Below are 12,176 nucleotides of genomic sequence, written 5' to 3'. Positions count from 1 at the left end.
AAAATTAGTCAGATGGTTCGTCTTGCGTAATATAGACTGGGAGACGTTGCCAAATTTCATGAGCCAAAGTGTTTGTACACGTAATTATTGGCGTTCCCCCAGTGTGGAGAACCACATGCACAAAGTTTGAGTTTTCCATGAAAAATGTGACAGGTTTCCTGTATAGTCCCAAGGCCTGAGAAGCACTTTTTGGGCTGCTCGAAAACTGCTTTCTTATCAAATGGACAGCCCCTACAAGAGTTCCATTGTGAAGGGCCGCCGAACGGCACTAACGAAAAACATGATTATGATTACTTAATTAGTGAAAAAAATTAAACATTCGGACAGTTTTCTGGCGTGCGTTATTGATAATATTCTGACTTGGAAGAAACTACGATTTTACAGTTTTATCGCTCCGTCTAGGAAGCTTTCACAGACTTCTCGAAAAAATGCCGTGTATGCTGATCATGTGCATATTGAGAAAAATGTACAATTAAATTTATTGCATTGGATGATGTTATTTTGTGCACCTTTCGAGCGTTGACTAATTTAAAGAGCAACTTTGTATCGAGATGTAAAGTAACCTGGCCGCCGGTATAATGAAAGAAAAGTGTTAAATAATAATAATAATAATAATAATAATAATAATAATAATAATAATAATAATAATAATAATAATAATAATAATAATAATAATAATAATAATATAAACTTTATTTCATGAATATAGTACAAATTCAAAAACCGGTGAGCCCAAGTCATGAAGACTTGTACGGCTGTACCCGGCAGTCAGCGACAAGTACTTAAAAAATTAAAAGCAAGGTTAGCCAGCAATAAACTGAAGCAAGCTACAAAACAAACGCAAACTACAAAACAAAAGGAGACTAAAACACCAAAGCAAAATACAAAAAAAAAACAAAAGCCAGCTTCGAGCAAAACCAAGCTACAAAAGACAAAGCGAAAGAAACAAGGATACACAGCAAGCTAGACCAAACAAAACTAATCGAAACTATGGCACGGGCTCTAATGACAACTAAATAGAATAAGGCTAATCAAAGGTCTTCTGAACACAGTTCTGACTTCTCCAGCTTCATCCAGACTCCATTTGGGACGAAAGAAGCAATGAAAGCAGAGCTCAGCTGAAGCCCATTCTGAAATAGTACAGACAGTAATCAAAATTTCTTTTGTACCAATACAGCACACTGGTGTGAAGCATACACTTGACCGAGTATGCAAGCATTCTTGGAATTGTGTCGCGTATCAAGCGTCTCCTGTTGCAGACTTCGTTAAGACGTCCAACTGCATTTGGAAGGCAATATGCCTGTGCTGTTCTTCTAATAAAGTAACTATTGTATGGACCATCGATAGGGCCTTGTACTAGCCACACCCAATAATCCCTTGTGGCCATATATAGAAGCATCGCTTTTTACATAGGATCTCATAGAACCACACGCTGTTATTGCGCACGGAAGCTATAAGACACATGCTGTTATTTATTATGTCTCCCTAGGCAGCATAACATTACCTTGATTAATATCGCTTAGGTGCTGGTTGCCTGGTTACGAAATCCAAACCGAAAGATGGACGAGGATGTTTTGAGAAGAAACCTAGCAATTTTTATCAATTATTCGTCATACGACAACGTGAATGCCGACGAGCAAAGGAGTGAGAATTTGGTCGCTCACCTCGTGGTGCTCCTCATCCACAGAAAGCTTGAATCTGGCGAGAACTTTACACAGAATGAGCTTCATCTCGAGGAGAGCAAAATTTCGCCCCAGGCATGCCCTGGGGCCTTTTCCGAACGGCTGGAAACTGATCGGGTGGATGTTCGGTTTGTTCTCCGGGTTGAACCTGTGCGCAGTGGGAAAAAGGCAGCCCTCAACAATAATCGCTTGGCATGGAGCGCCGAGCCAAGGCTGAGGCAACCCATGTCCGATAACGCTGCTCAATTTAAAAGCTTAAAGAGACAAAACACTTAATGAGCTTAAACTTACAGGCTATTATTTAATATCTCCAGTTTCGTTTTTATTGCGGCAATAGGTTTGTTCGCAAAACATATGAACGTCTCGGTTCAAATTCATAACTCTTCGCGCCGAAACCTCGTCGCTGGGAGGCGAGCGTGAGGCCACGCATATCAAAGTATTTTTTCGTATCCGAGCTATTTTGCTGAAGTAAAGCTTCTCGAAGCTTGCTAAGTCCAGTTTTAGGCACTTTAACGCTACAATATACTTCATCTCTACCGATAAAACAAATTAAGTTCGAGAAGACGCCGTCAAATGCCATGACGTCATGCCAGGGTGTTAGGGTAGCTTCAAGGAGGCCTAGCCACCCGTCTCTAGTGTTTTTTATTCTTTTGTGGTGTACTAAGTAACAGCGGCATTTAGAATTTTTAGGACGTTTCTTGTGGTTCACGAAGCTTCTTCTCAATGAAGTAATGGTAGGATCTTTTTTTTTTTGCTATTGTAGGAGCATAATTTGCTAATACAACTATACTTATGTTTCAAGCGATGCCAAGCAAGCATGCTTCATAGGATTCGCCTGGGCATCGCCTTCGCTCGACGCTATGCACATCTCAATCGACCGTGCGGACAGCCCGTACTGTGAACGCCGCCAAGTGCCCGAGACTCCCATAGATCTGTTTTGCGACTGTCCTGTCTACGAATCACAGCGGAAGACGCTGGTTTGTGCGCTAGAAGGCATTGGCAGGCGATCATTGTGGGAAAATACCATTTTGCCTGCAATGTGTGACCGTACAGTAGCAGCAATAGCTACAAGGGCGCTGCTCCGGACTACTTGAAGATCACGGGACTAAACACAAGGCTTTAAGGAAACCACTGTGTTAGTGTATATATGCTTCCCTTCTTCCTCTCCACATTATTTTTCACCTTTCTTTTTTGTCCCCTTTTATTTTTCCCCTGTGAAGGGTAGCAGGCCAGGGCATGCTAGCTCAGACCGACCCCTCTGCCTTTCTAATAAGTTGTACATCTCTCTATATTTGTGTTTCGCTTTTTGAATAGCTGGTGCTTCACTAAGGGCACCGACTATTTCTACTTAAAAATTCTGGCTCGAACCATCTCAGGATGACTATCAAAATTAATGCGATAGCAGTGAAGCAATATAGAGAAACACAGCATTGGGACCGTATGAGGCGTTTATATGCAGCTAGATTCTTCTCGCACTCTTCGATGATGATGATGACGGTATTTATTGGCATCTCCTTTGAAACGGGGCGGAGACAAATAATCCCCTATTCTGCTTGATTTATTCAGGTCATGGTACATCTACCGCTATCTAACCTTTTGCCTGTGTGATGTCGGTCTTAACTGTAGTATTTATAACTTATATCACTGCAATGTACCACTGTTCCTACGCTTGCAATTACTCCGCTTCTATCAATCCCCTCTTTGCTTTTCTTTCACCGGTACTTGAATACTATAGTACTTATCTCGACTGCTGACAAGTTAATCCTTTCATCTTTGAATCCCAACGCTTCTGTAAGGTGGGCACTCCATACAAGTCTCGCTGGATCTTGGCATTCTATTAAGATGTGCCGAATAGTGTTCGGGCTTTTATTCCAGCACACACATACGCGATCCTGCGGCACATATTTGCTCCGTTATGTTTTGGGGCTCAGGCAGCCAGCTTGGGCGTCATATAGCAGGACAATGTCATTAGCGTTATCTACAGATTTGCCCTGACGATTTGTTTCTTGCCGTTTTTTGTAAATATCTGCGCTTTTATTTTGTTTCCACCCATTGCATCTGATTTACCATCGCTGTTTCTCGCACTTTCTTTTTTTATGACACCTTGTTGCCTGTTTGCACTTTCAATAGCCCTGTAATTCGTTGCCAACTTTCTTGACTTCCATCTAGATTCCATTTGAGGTGCAGAAATTTGTGCACTTTAGCCGGCAATTTCTTTCCATCCATGTTCCTTAGTCTGTCTGCATACGTAATCTGGCTCTGCGCGTATCTGACTTCAAGAGAAACAAAACCCGTATCACCTTGCACTGCCTCCTTTATGGTTTTGCCGGGGGCCCCGAAAGTAAGTGGGCGGGGCACCCTCTGGTTAATTTCCAACTCCGTAAGTAGTTCTCATTTATGTTTAGTTTAAAACTTTCGCAAATGCATTTGCGAATGTTTAGCGCTGGCACTATTGCCCCCTTTCCAGATACCTCGCATTTATTGTATCCACAAAGTGCTCTGTTTTATTATTGCTGCATCCCGCTTCCCTGTCCCTTTGAAATCGCCTTGGTGGATCCTTGAGTAGCTCTTTCCTCTGCTTATGGATACACTAAAGCATAGAGTTTCAAACTATTACTAGAGGGAGCTGGGGTCTAGTTTGTACGGGAGATACCAGCTGGGCGGCTCAGCCCACATGAGAAAGATTTATAGTACTTTGATTTGCGTAAACTTCGTCCTTCTGGCTTTAAACAGCTTCGTGACTTTGCAAGTTTATCGTATTCATTTAAATACTGCGTTATAGAAAAATTGCGCTGATCCCAAGCACTGTGGTAATCGACGTTATGCGAAACGTTTCGCAGGCAGCTGATCATGCAGCAGTGTTTGGGATTCCCCAAAGCGTTCCAAGGTTGGCCAATGTGTTTGTGTAAATCCACTAATTGTGTTGCTGACGTCAGCACAGTGTACTAGAATTAACACGAGTGCGTTCGTGTGTTAAGACAGCAGCAAGACGACGACTAAGGTAACGACGATAGCATGATTTCTAGGATCGATAGAGTGGAGGCAGACAAGTGGCATGGAGGTGCGAGAGGGGTAAGAAGCGCAGAAGCTAAGTGCTTACTGACGGCAGCAAGTAGTATCGCTTAGAGCACACAAGCCGGTGACTTGACGGCGACACTGTAGCACAAGCCGAAACCCGTGTCCTTCTATAGCCATTCGGACGAGTAGTGTTGTGCAGCTGTTTGCCTTGGCCAAGGCGTGGTGACGCTGTCATAGTGGAATTCGGTGCAGCATTGTCGTGCTGGGACACTATGCGCACCAGGAAACAGCACGCTGCAATCTTTCATTAAGCGGCCCGGTTATGTCGAGAAGGGCGGTGAAAGTACGGTACGAGCTTTGGGAGGAACGAGGAGCTAGCGCGTTGCGGTCCGGCGCTCGAAAATCAAAGCTCGTAAAAAAACCAGCTTTTCAACCGCTGCTTGAACGGATGCAACCGCCACCCGCCGAGATGCCGGGATCTTCTTACGCACGCCATCTAGTTCGAGCGCAAATGGCACGCTAGAATCAGAGGTGAGAGTCGGATTAAGAAGCTGGAATAACGATCCAATGACCATCACTGCATCCCGAACACGAGAATATAGTCATCGGCCCAAATTAGTAGACAGCTTGGTCCACTGGGTCGGCATAAGTTCTTGTCATTGTAATGACATGTCCTGCATGCTTTCATGCATGTCATGAATATCTCTCTTTTATCATGCATGTCATGACATTAATGGGGATCATGTCATGGCCTGACATACAGACCATGACATTTAGGGCATTTATTCTGAAAGAAACATGGCTTGGACAAGGCATTGATGTCACACATTTACACGTGACGCGCACACGTACATAGCAATATATCTAGTTAAAGAAATGCCTGTACTACAATTGAAACCCTTGCAGTCATTTCATTGATGACATTAATGTCATCACATGATTGGCATTCATGTCAGTTTCGTTTTTTAGTAAGTTATATATCAATATATCCATGACATAAATGAAATGACAAGATATGCATCGCATGAATGACATGCATGTCATGAAGTTATTGTCATGAATGGCATAAATGACATGAAGTGATAGCGTCGTGGTTCGTTCACGAATAAATAAATAAATAGCTTTTGTGCCATATGTACAATATCGGTCCGTCTTGAACAGTAGGCAATAGATGATTAAATTCGATGATTGTCAACCATCTCGCTGCTCGTCTCGCTGCTGTTGTCATTTAGCCGTTGATTTTCTTCGAACGCAAGTTCATTCAATAAACAATAGCGTGTTTCAATTCATTTTCCCGTTGTTGCCTCATCACCGTCGCTACATAGAATCACAAAAGTAGAATAGCCTCCTGCCAATCACCCAGAATGTTCGTGACAATCATCATCATCATCATCATCATCAGCAGCAGCAGCAGCAGCAGCAGCAGCAGCAGCAGCAGCAGCAGCAGCAGCCTGGTTACGCCCACTGCAGGGCAAAGGCCTCTCCCATACTTCTCCAACAACCCCAGTCATGTACTAATTGTGGCCATGTCCCTGCAGATTTCTTAATCTCATCCGCCCACCTAACTTTCTGCCGCCCCCTGCTACGCTTCCCTTCCCTTGGAATCCAGTCCGTAACCCTTAATGACCATCGGTTATCTTCCCTCCTCATTACATGTCCTGCCCATGCCCTCCTCCCCCCATTTCTTTTTCTTGATTTCAACTAAGATGTCATTACCTCGCGTTTGTTCCCTCACACAATCTGCTCTTTTCTTATCCCTTAACGTTACACCCATCATTCTTTCCATAGCTCGTTGCATCGTCCTCAATTTAAGTAGAATCCTTTTCGTAAGCCTCCAGGTTTCTGGCCCGTATGTGAGCACTGGTAACACACAGCTATTATATACTTTTCTCTTGAGGGATAACGGCAACCTGCTGTTCATGATCTGAGAATGCCTGCCAAACGCACCCCAGCCCATTCTTATTCCTCTGATTATTTCCGTTTCATGATCCGGATCCGCCGTCACTATCTGCCCTAAGTAGATGTATTCCCTTACCACTTCCGGTGCCTCGCTACCTATTGTAAATTGCTGTTCCCTTCCGAGACTGTTAAACATTACTTTAGTTTTCTGCAGATTAATATTTAGACCTACTCTTCTGCTTTGCCTCTCTAGGTCAGTGAGCATGCATTGTAATTGATCCCCTGAGTTACTAAGCAAGGCAATATCATCAGCGAATCGCAAGTTACTATGGTATGCTCCATTAAATTTTATCCGCAATTCTTCTCAATCCAGGTCTCTGAATACCTCCTGTAAACACGCTGTGAATAGCATTGGAGCGATCGTATCTCCCTGCCTGACGCCTTTCTTTATTGGGATTTTGTTGCTTTCTTTATGGAGGACTACGGTGGAGCCGCTATAGATATCTTTCAGTATTTTAACATACGGCTCGTCTACACCCTGATTCCGTAATGCCTGCATGACTGCTGAGGTTTCGACTGAATCAAGCGCTTGCTCGTAATCACTAAAAGCTATATATAAGGGTTGGTTACATCCCGCACATTTCTCTATCACCTGAACGATAGTGTGAATATGGTCTGTTGTTGAGTAGCGTTACGAAATCCTGCCGGATCCTTTGGTTGACAGAAGTCTAAGGTATTCCTGATTCTATTTGCGATTACCTTAGCAAATACTTTGTAGGCAACGGACAGTAAGCTGATCGGTCTATAATTTTTCAAGTCTCTGGCGTCCCCTTTCTTATGGATTAGGATTATGTTAGCGTTCTTCCAAGATTCCGGTACGCTCGAGGTCATGAAGCATTGCGTATACAGGGTGGCCAGTTTCTCTAGAACAATCTGCCCACCATCCTTCAACAAATCTGCTATTACCTGATCTTCTCTAGCTGCCTTCCCTCTTTGCATAGCTCCCAAGGCTTTCTTTACTTCTTCCGGCGTTACCTGTGGGATTTCGAATTCCTCTAGACTATTCTCTCTTCAATTATCGTCGTGGGTGCCAATGGTACTGTACAAATTTCTATAGAACCCCTCAGCCACTTGAACTCTCTCATCCATATTAGTAATGATATTGCCGGCTTTGTCTCTCAACGCATACATCTGATTCTTGCCAATTCCTAGTTTATTCTTCACTGCTTTTAGGCTTCCTCCGTTCCTGAGAGCATGTTCGATTCTATCCATATTATACTTCCTTATGTCAGCTGTCTTACGCTTATTGATTAACTTCGAAAGTACTGCCAGTTCTATTCTCGCTGTAGTGTTAGAGGCTTTCATACATTGGCGTTTCTTGATCAGATCTTCGTGTCAAGCGCCCACCTAACGCCTTGGGGCCTGTTAGCTGCACACGCATCTGCGACGCTTGCGCTTCATCGTCGTTTCACTTCACGCGAACCGTTTGCTGCCGGCGTCGCGCCAAGGACAAAACGGGAGACACGAGTGCGCCTTTCATTATCGTGCGGCACCAGCAGCGGACCAAGCACCACCAACTATCCCAATCCGCGGCATGTGTTACCCGCAAGTTAGGACGTCTCCCTTTAGTCCCACCTGTTTAATGCGAGTGGGAAGAGAGCCGAGCGCAGTTCTTTAACCCACCTTGTATCCCGCAGAACATCGTGAAACCATTCAATTGTGTTTCGCTCACCTTTCGGGGTCAAACTTGTCTGGCTCCGGCCACAGTTCTGGGTCCTGGTGGATGCAGGACACTGCTACCATGATGCTGAGGCCTCTCGGGATTCTTATGCCATTAAATTCGTAGTCCCTTTCAGGTTGTCGACTCACGAAACTGCATAGTTGTATACAGTGGTAGTGCTATAGTGCGTGAATGTGCACCAGTGATTGCGCACTTTCATTTTTGCCATCTTCATCATTGCCAAATACAGTTAAGCTCGCAAGTTAACAAGAAAACAACTGCCAAGAAAATCTGGCGTAATAAGAAACTTCCAGGACCGGTTGGGAATGGCTATCACGACCACTGGCATTATAAACGACGATAAAATTACCGAAGCTGATTTCATTTTGCTCATTGCCGTCGTTTCTGGAATCACTTTTGATCGACTCACTACAAGTAGTGCAGTTTCTCTGAAAAGAGAAAGCTTTGCCTTGTGAACTCCATTCTCGCAATGCATGTGAACAGAGAAATGCTGTAGCTTGCCTTCCACTGCACAAAATTTGACTAGGTTTGTTGTATTTAAAGCAAGAGAAATAAATGTCAATATTTTTTCACAAGAAATGTCGAAATTATTAAGAAATAAAATTAAAAAATAAACTGAGGCATCAAGATTACAGCTTCGTAACTCTACGATAAAGAGAATATCATAATTCTGTCAGCTACAACTATTGAAAGATCTAACGCGCACAAAATTGAAACATTGTGCACCTCTCTCAAATATACAACCAATTTGTGAGTGATATGCTCCAAACCCTCATGAATATTGCAAAAATTGAATTTACGCTGTGCACTGATATATGTATAGCTGCGGCGGCGAAAAAAGCCCAATGGCTGTGTTGGTATAGCACAAAAGAATAAATGCGACGTACGTAAAGATACGTCCATTTTTCCAGTGAGACGTTTCGGCTGGTGGGCTACCCTTCGTCCGCATATCCGTACTGACGAAGGCTGGCCCACCTCACGAAACGTTTGGCAGTGAAAAAGAACGTGTTTTTACGTGAGTCGTGTTTTTACTTTATACGTATGTAATGATATAATGACGAAGGCTGGCCCACCTGCCGAAACGTTTGACAGTAAAAAAGAACGTGTTTTTACGTGCGTCGTGTTTTTACTTCATACGTATGTGCTGACATAATCACGAAGGCTGGCCCACCTGCCCAAACGTTTGACAGTAAAAAAGAACGTGTTTTTACCTGCGTCGTGTTTTTGCTTTATACGTAAGTACTGACATAATGACGAAGGCTGGCCCACCTGCCGAAACGCTAGAAAGTAACAAAGAACATGTTTTCACGTGCGTCGTGTTTATTCTTTTGTGCTATACCAACGGAGCCAATGCACTTTTTTCGCCGCCAAAACTATATATATATATATATATATATATATATATATATATATATATATATATATATATATATATATATATCATCAGCCTGGTTACGCCCACTGCAGGGCAAAGGCCTCTCCCATACTTCTCCAACAACCCCGGTCATTTACTAATTGTGGCCATGCCGTCCCTGCAAACTTCTTAATCTCATCCGCCCACCTAACTTTCTGCCGCCCCCTGCTACGCTTCCCTTCCCTTGGGATCCAGTCCGTAACCCTTAATGACCATCGGTTATCTTCCCTCCTCATTACATGTGCTGCCCATGCCCATTTCTTTTTCTTGATTTCAATTAAGATGTCATTAACTCGCGTTTGTTCCCTCACCCAATCTGCTCTTTTCTTATCCCTTAACGTTACACCTATCATTCTTCTTTCCATAGCTCGTTGTGTCATCCTCAATTTCAGCAGAACCCTTTTCGTAAGCCTCCAGGTTTCTGCCTCGTAGGTGAGTACTGGTAAGACACAGCTATTATATACTTTTCTCTTCAGGGATAACGGCAACCTGCTGTTCATGATTTGGGAATGGCTGCCAAACGCACTCCAGCCCATTCTTATTCTTCTGATTATTTCCGTCTCATGATCCGGATCCGCCGTCACTACCTGCCCTAAGTAGATGTATTCCCTTACGACTTCCAGTGCCTCGCTGCCTATTGTAAATTGCTGTTCTCTCCCGAGACTGTTAAGCATTACTTTAGTTTTCTGCATATTAATTTTTAGACCCACTCTTCTGCTTTGCCTCTCCAGGTCAGTGAGCATGCATTGCAATTGGTCCCTTGAGTTACTAAGCAAGGCAATATCATCAGCGAATCGCAAGTTACTAAGGTATTCTCCATTAACTTTTATCCCCAATTCTTCCCAATCCAGGTCTCTGAATACCTCCTGTAAACACGCTGTTCACACACACACACACACACACACACACACACACACACACACACACACACACACACACACACACACACACACACACACACACACACACACACACACACACACACACACACACACACACACATATATATATATATATATATATATATATATATATATATATATAAGAGCGAGAGAGAGAGAAATAGAAAGAGAGCACAGTCGAAATGCATTTTTTGCTATATTCATGAGCATTTTGCAGAATATCCCTCACAAACTGGTTGCATATTAAAGAGAGCTGTAACATGTACGAATTTCGTGCACTTTAGGTGTCACAGTAATGTATATATATATATATATATATATATATATATATATATATATATATATGAACAAGAAGAAAGGGAACCGAGGGGCCCGATCTTTATTAATGATACCATAAGAAGCCAACCAGCAGAGACACCAAGGAGAACATAGGGGAAATTACTTGTGCGTATCCAGTTGTAACGAATTCTGTGGGCAGCACCAGTTCCGAGATATTAATTTTCTAAGTGTTCGTCGAAATGAATTGGTGTTCCAGTTACTTTCCTGCTTCAATGCATACAACAGCAGTTTCTTTAACAAGTAACTGGAACGCCAATACATTTCGTCGGACACTTTGAAAACTAATATCTCGGAACTGGTGCTGTCCAGAGAATTCGTTCCAAGTGGATACGCTGCGCTGACTGAGCGCCTATAATTCTTAGATTGAAATATGTCGCCTTTAATTCTCTTAAATGCAACAAATCTCATTCAGATGGGTCCAGCGTTTGTGAGATCATTTGTCGCTTTTAGATGTATTTACGCATGTAAATAGGTTCCTTGGCGCCGAGCCTCTTGACTGCCTTCCAACGTGCGTGACGAGAACGACACACACATTTTTGGGACGGCAAGCAAAAAAAAAAAAAAAAACCTTCTCTAAGAAAGTAGCCCACTACAAAGGCTGTCAGGGTGGCTACAGTCGAACAAACTTTCATCACATGCAACCGAGGCCAGTTACATCATTTTTGCACTCAAAAACAGAATTCAATGAATGAAAAGAACAATTTGTTAATATCACGTTTAGAAGGGTTAGAAACACGAAATTTTAGGGCATATACCACGGCTCTCCGTTGCAGTGGCATGTGCATATACAGTACATGACATTGCACAGATTACATGAATTGAAATTTCATTGCCTTACAAGATAAGGTATCCATTATTATAAACAGTCTCTCTACTATATCACCCCTGTACCAATCACCTATACAGCACTACACGATCTGACCTACCTCACTTTTTGTGTTGTTATGAAGGCGATTTTACAAACGTGCAAAGTTTTGGGACTTTATTAATCACTTGGATATAAACTGACGTGGATACTATCGGGGCGTATACGTTATCGCCCTTCTACATAGAAATTCCAACGGGTGTTCAACAAGGCGTGATATAATGACATCACGTCTGCTTCGGTCTCGACGAACTATGGTGTTTTCTTACGTTTGAAAATAAGTACTAGCTATCATGTGCACGTTGTTCGTGACCAT

The 12,176-nt window shown here is 42.9% G+C and overlaps 1 protein-coding gene across 1 annotated transcript in view; it reads right to left on the bottom strand.

Annotated features, from left to right (window-relative positions):
* Positions 1-672: 672 nt before the first annotated feature.
* Positions 673-12,176, bottom strand: part of LOC142570457 (cytochrome P450 3A24-like) — a 99,722-nt gene continuing 88,218 nt past the window's right edge. Inside the window, exons 12-14 of the mRNA XM_075678845.1 lie at positions 8,332-8,472; positions 1,665-1,830; positions 673-1,130 (exon numbers count right to left, since the gene is read on the bottom strand). Of these exons, the coding sequence (XP_075534960.1) occupies positions 1,032-1,130; positions 1,665-1,830; positions 8,332-8,472 (406 nt within the window). The 3' untranslated portion in view covers positions 673-1,031. The remainder of the gene's footprint in view (positions 1,131-1,664; positions 1,831-8,331; positions 8,473-12,176) is intronic.

This window comes from Dermacentor variabilis, chromosome 1 (genome assembly GCF_050947875.1).
Source record: "Dermacentor variabilis isolate Ectoservices chromosome 1, ASM5094787v1, whole genome shotgun sequence".
Taxonomy (NCBI): domain Eukaryota; kingdom Metazoa; phylum Arthropoda; class Arachnida; order Ixodida; family Ixodidae; genus Dermacentor; species Dermacentor variabilis.
The sequence above is the reverse complement of the archived record's forward strand: the minus strand, read 5'-3'. Positions and strand labels throughout refer to the sequence as shown.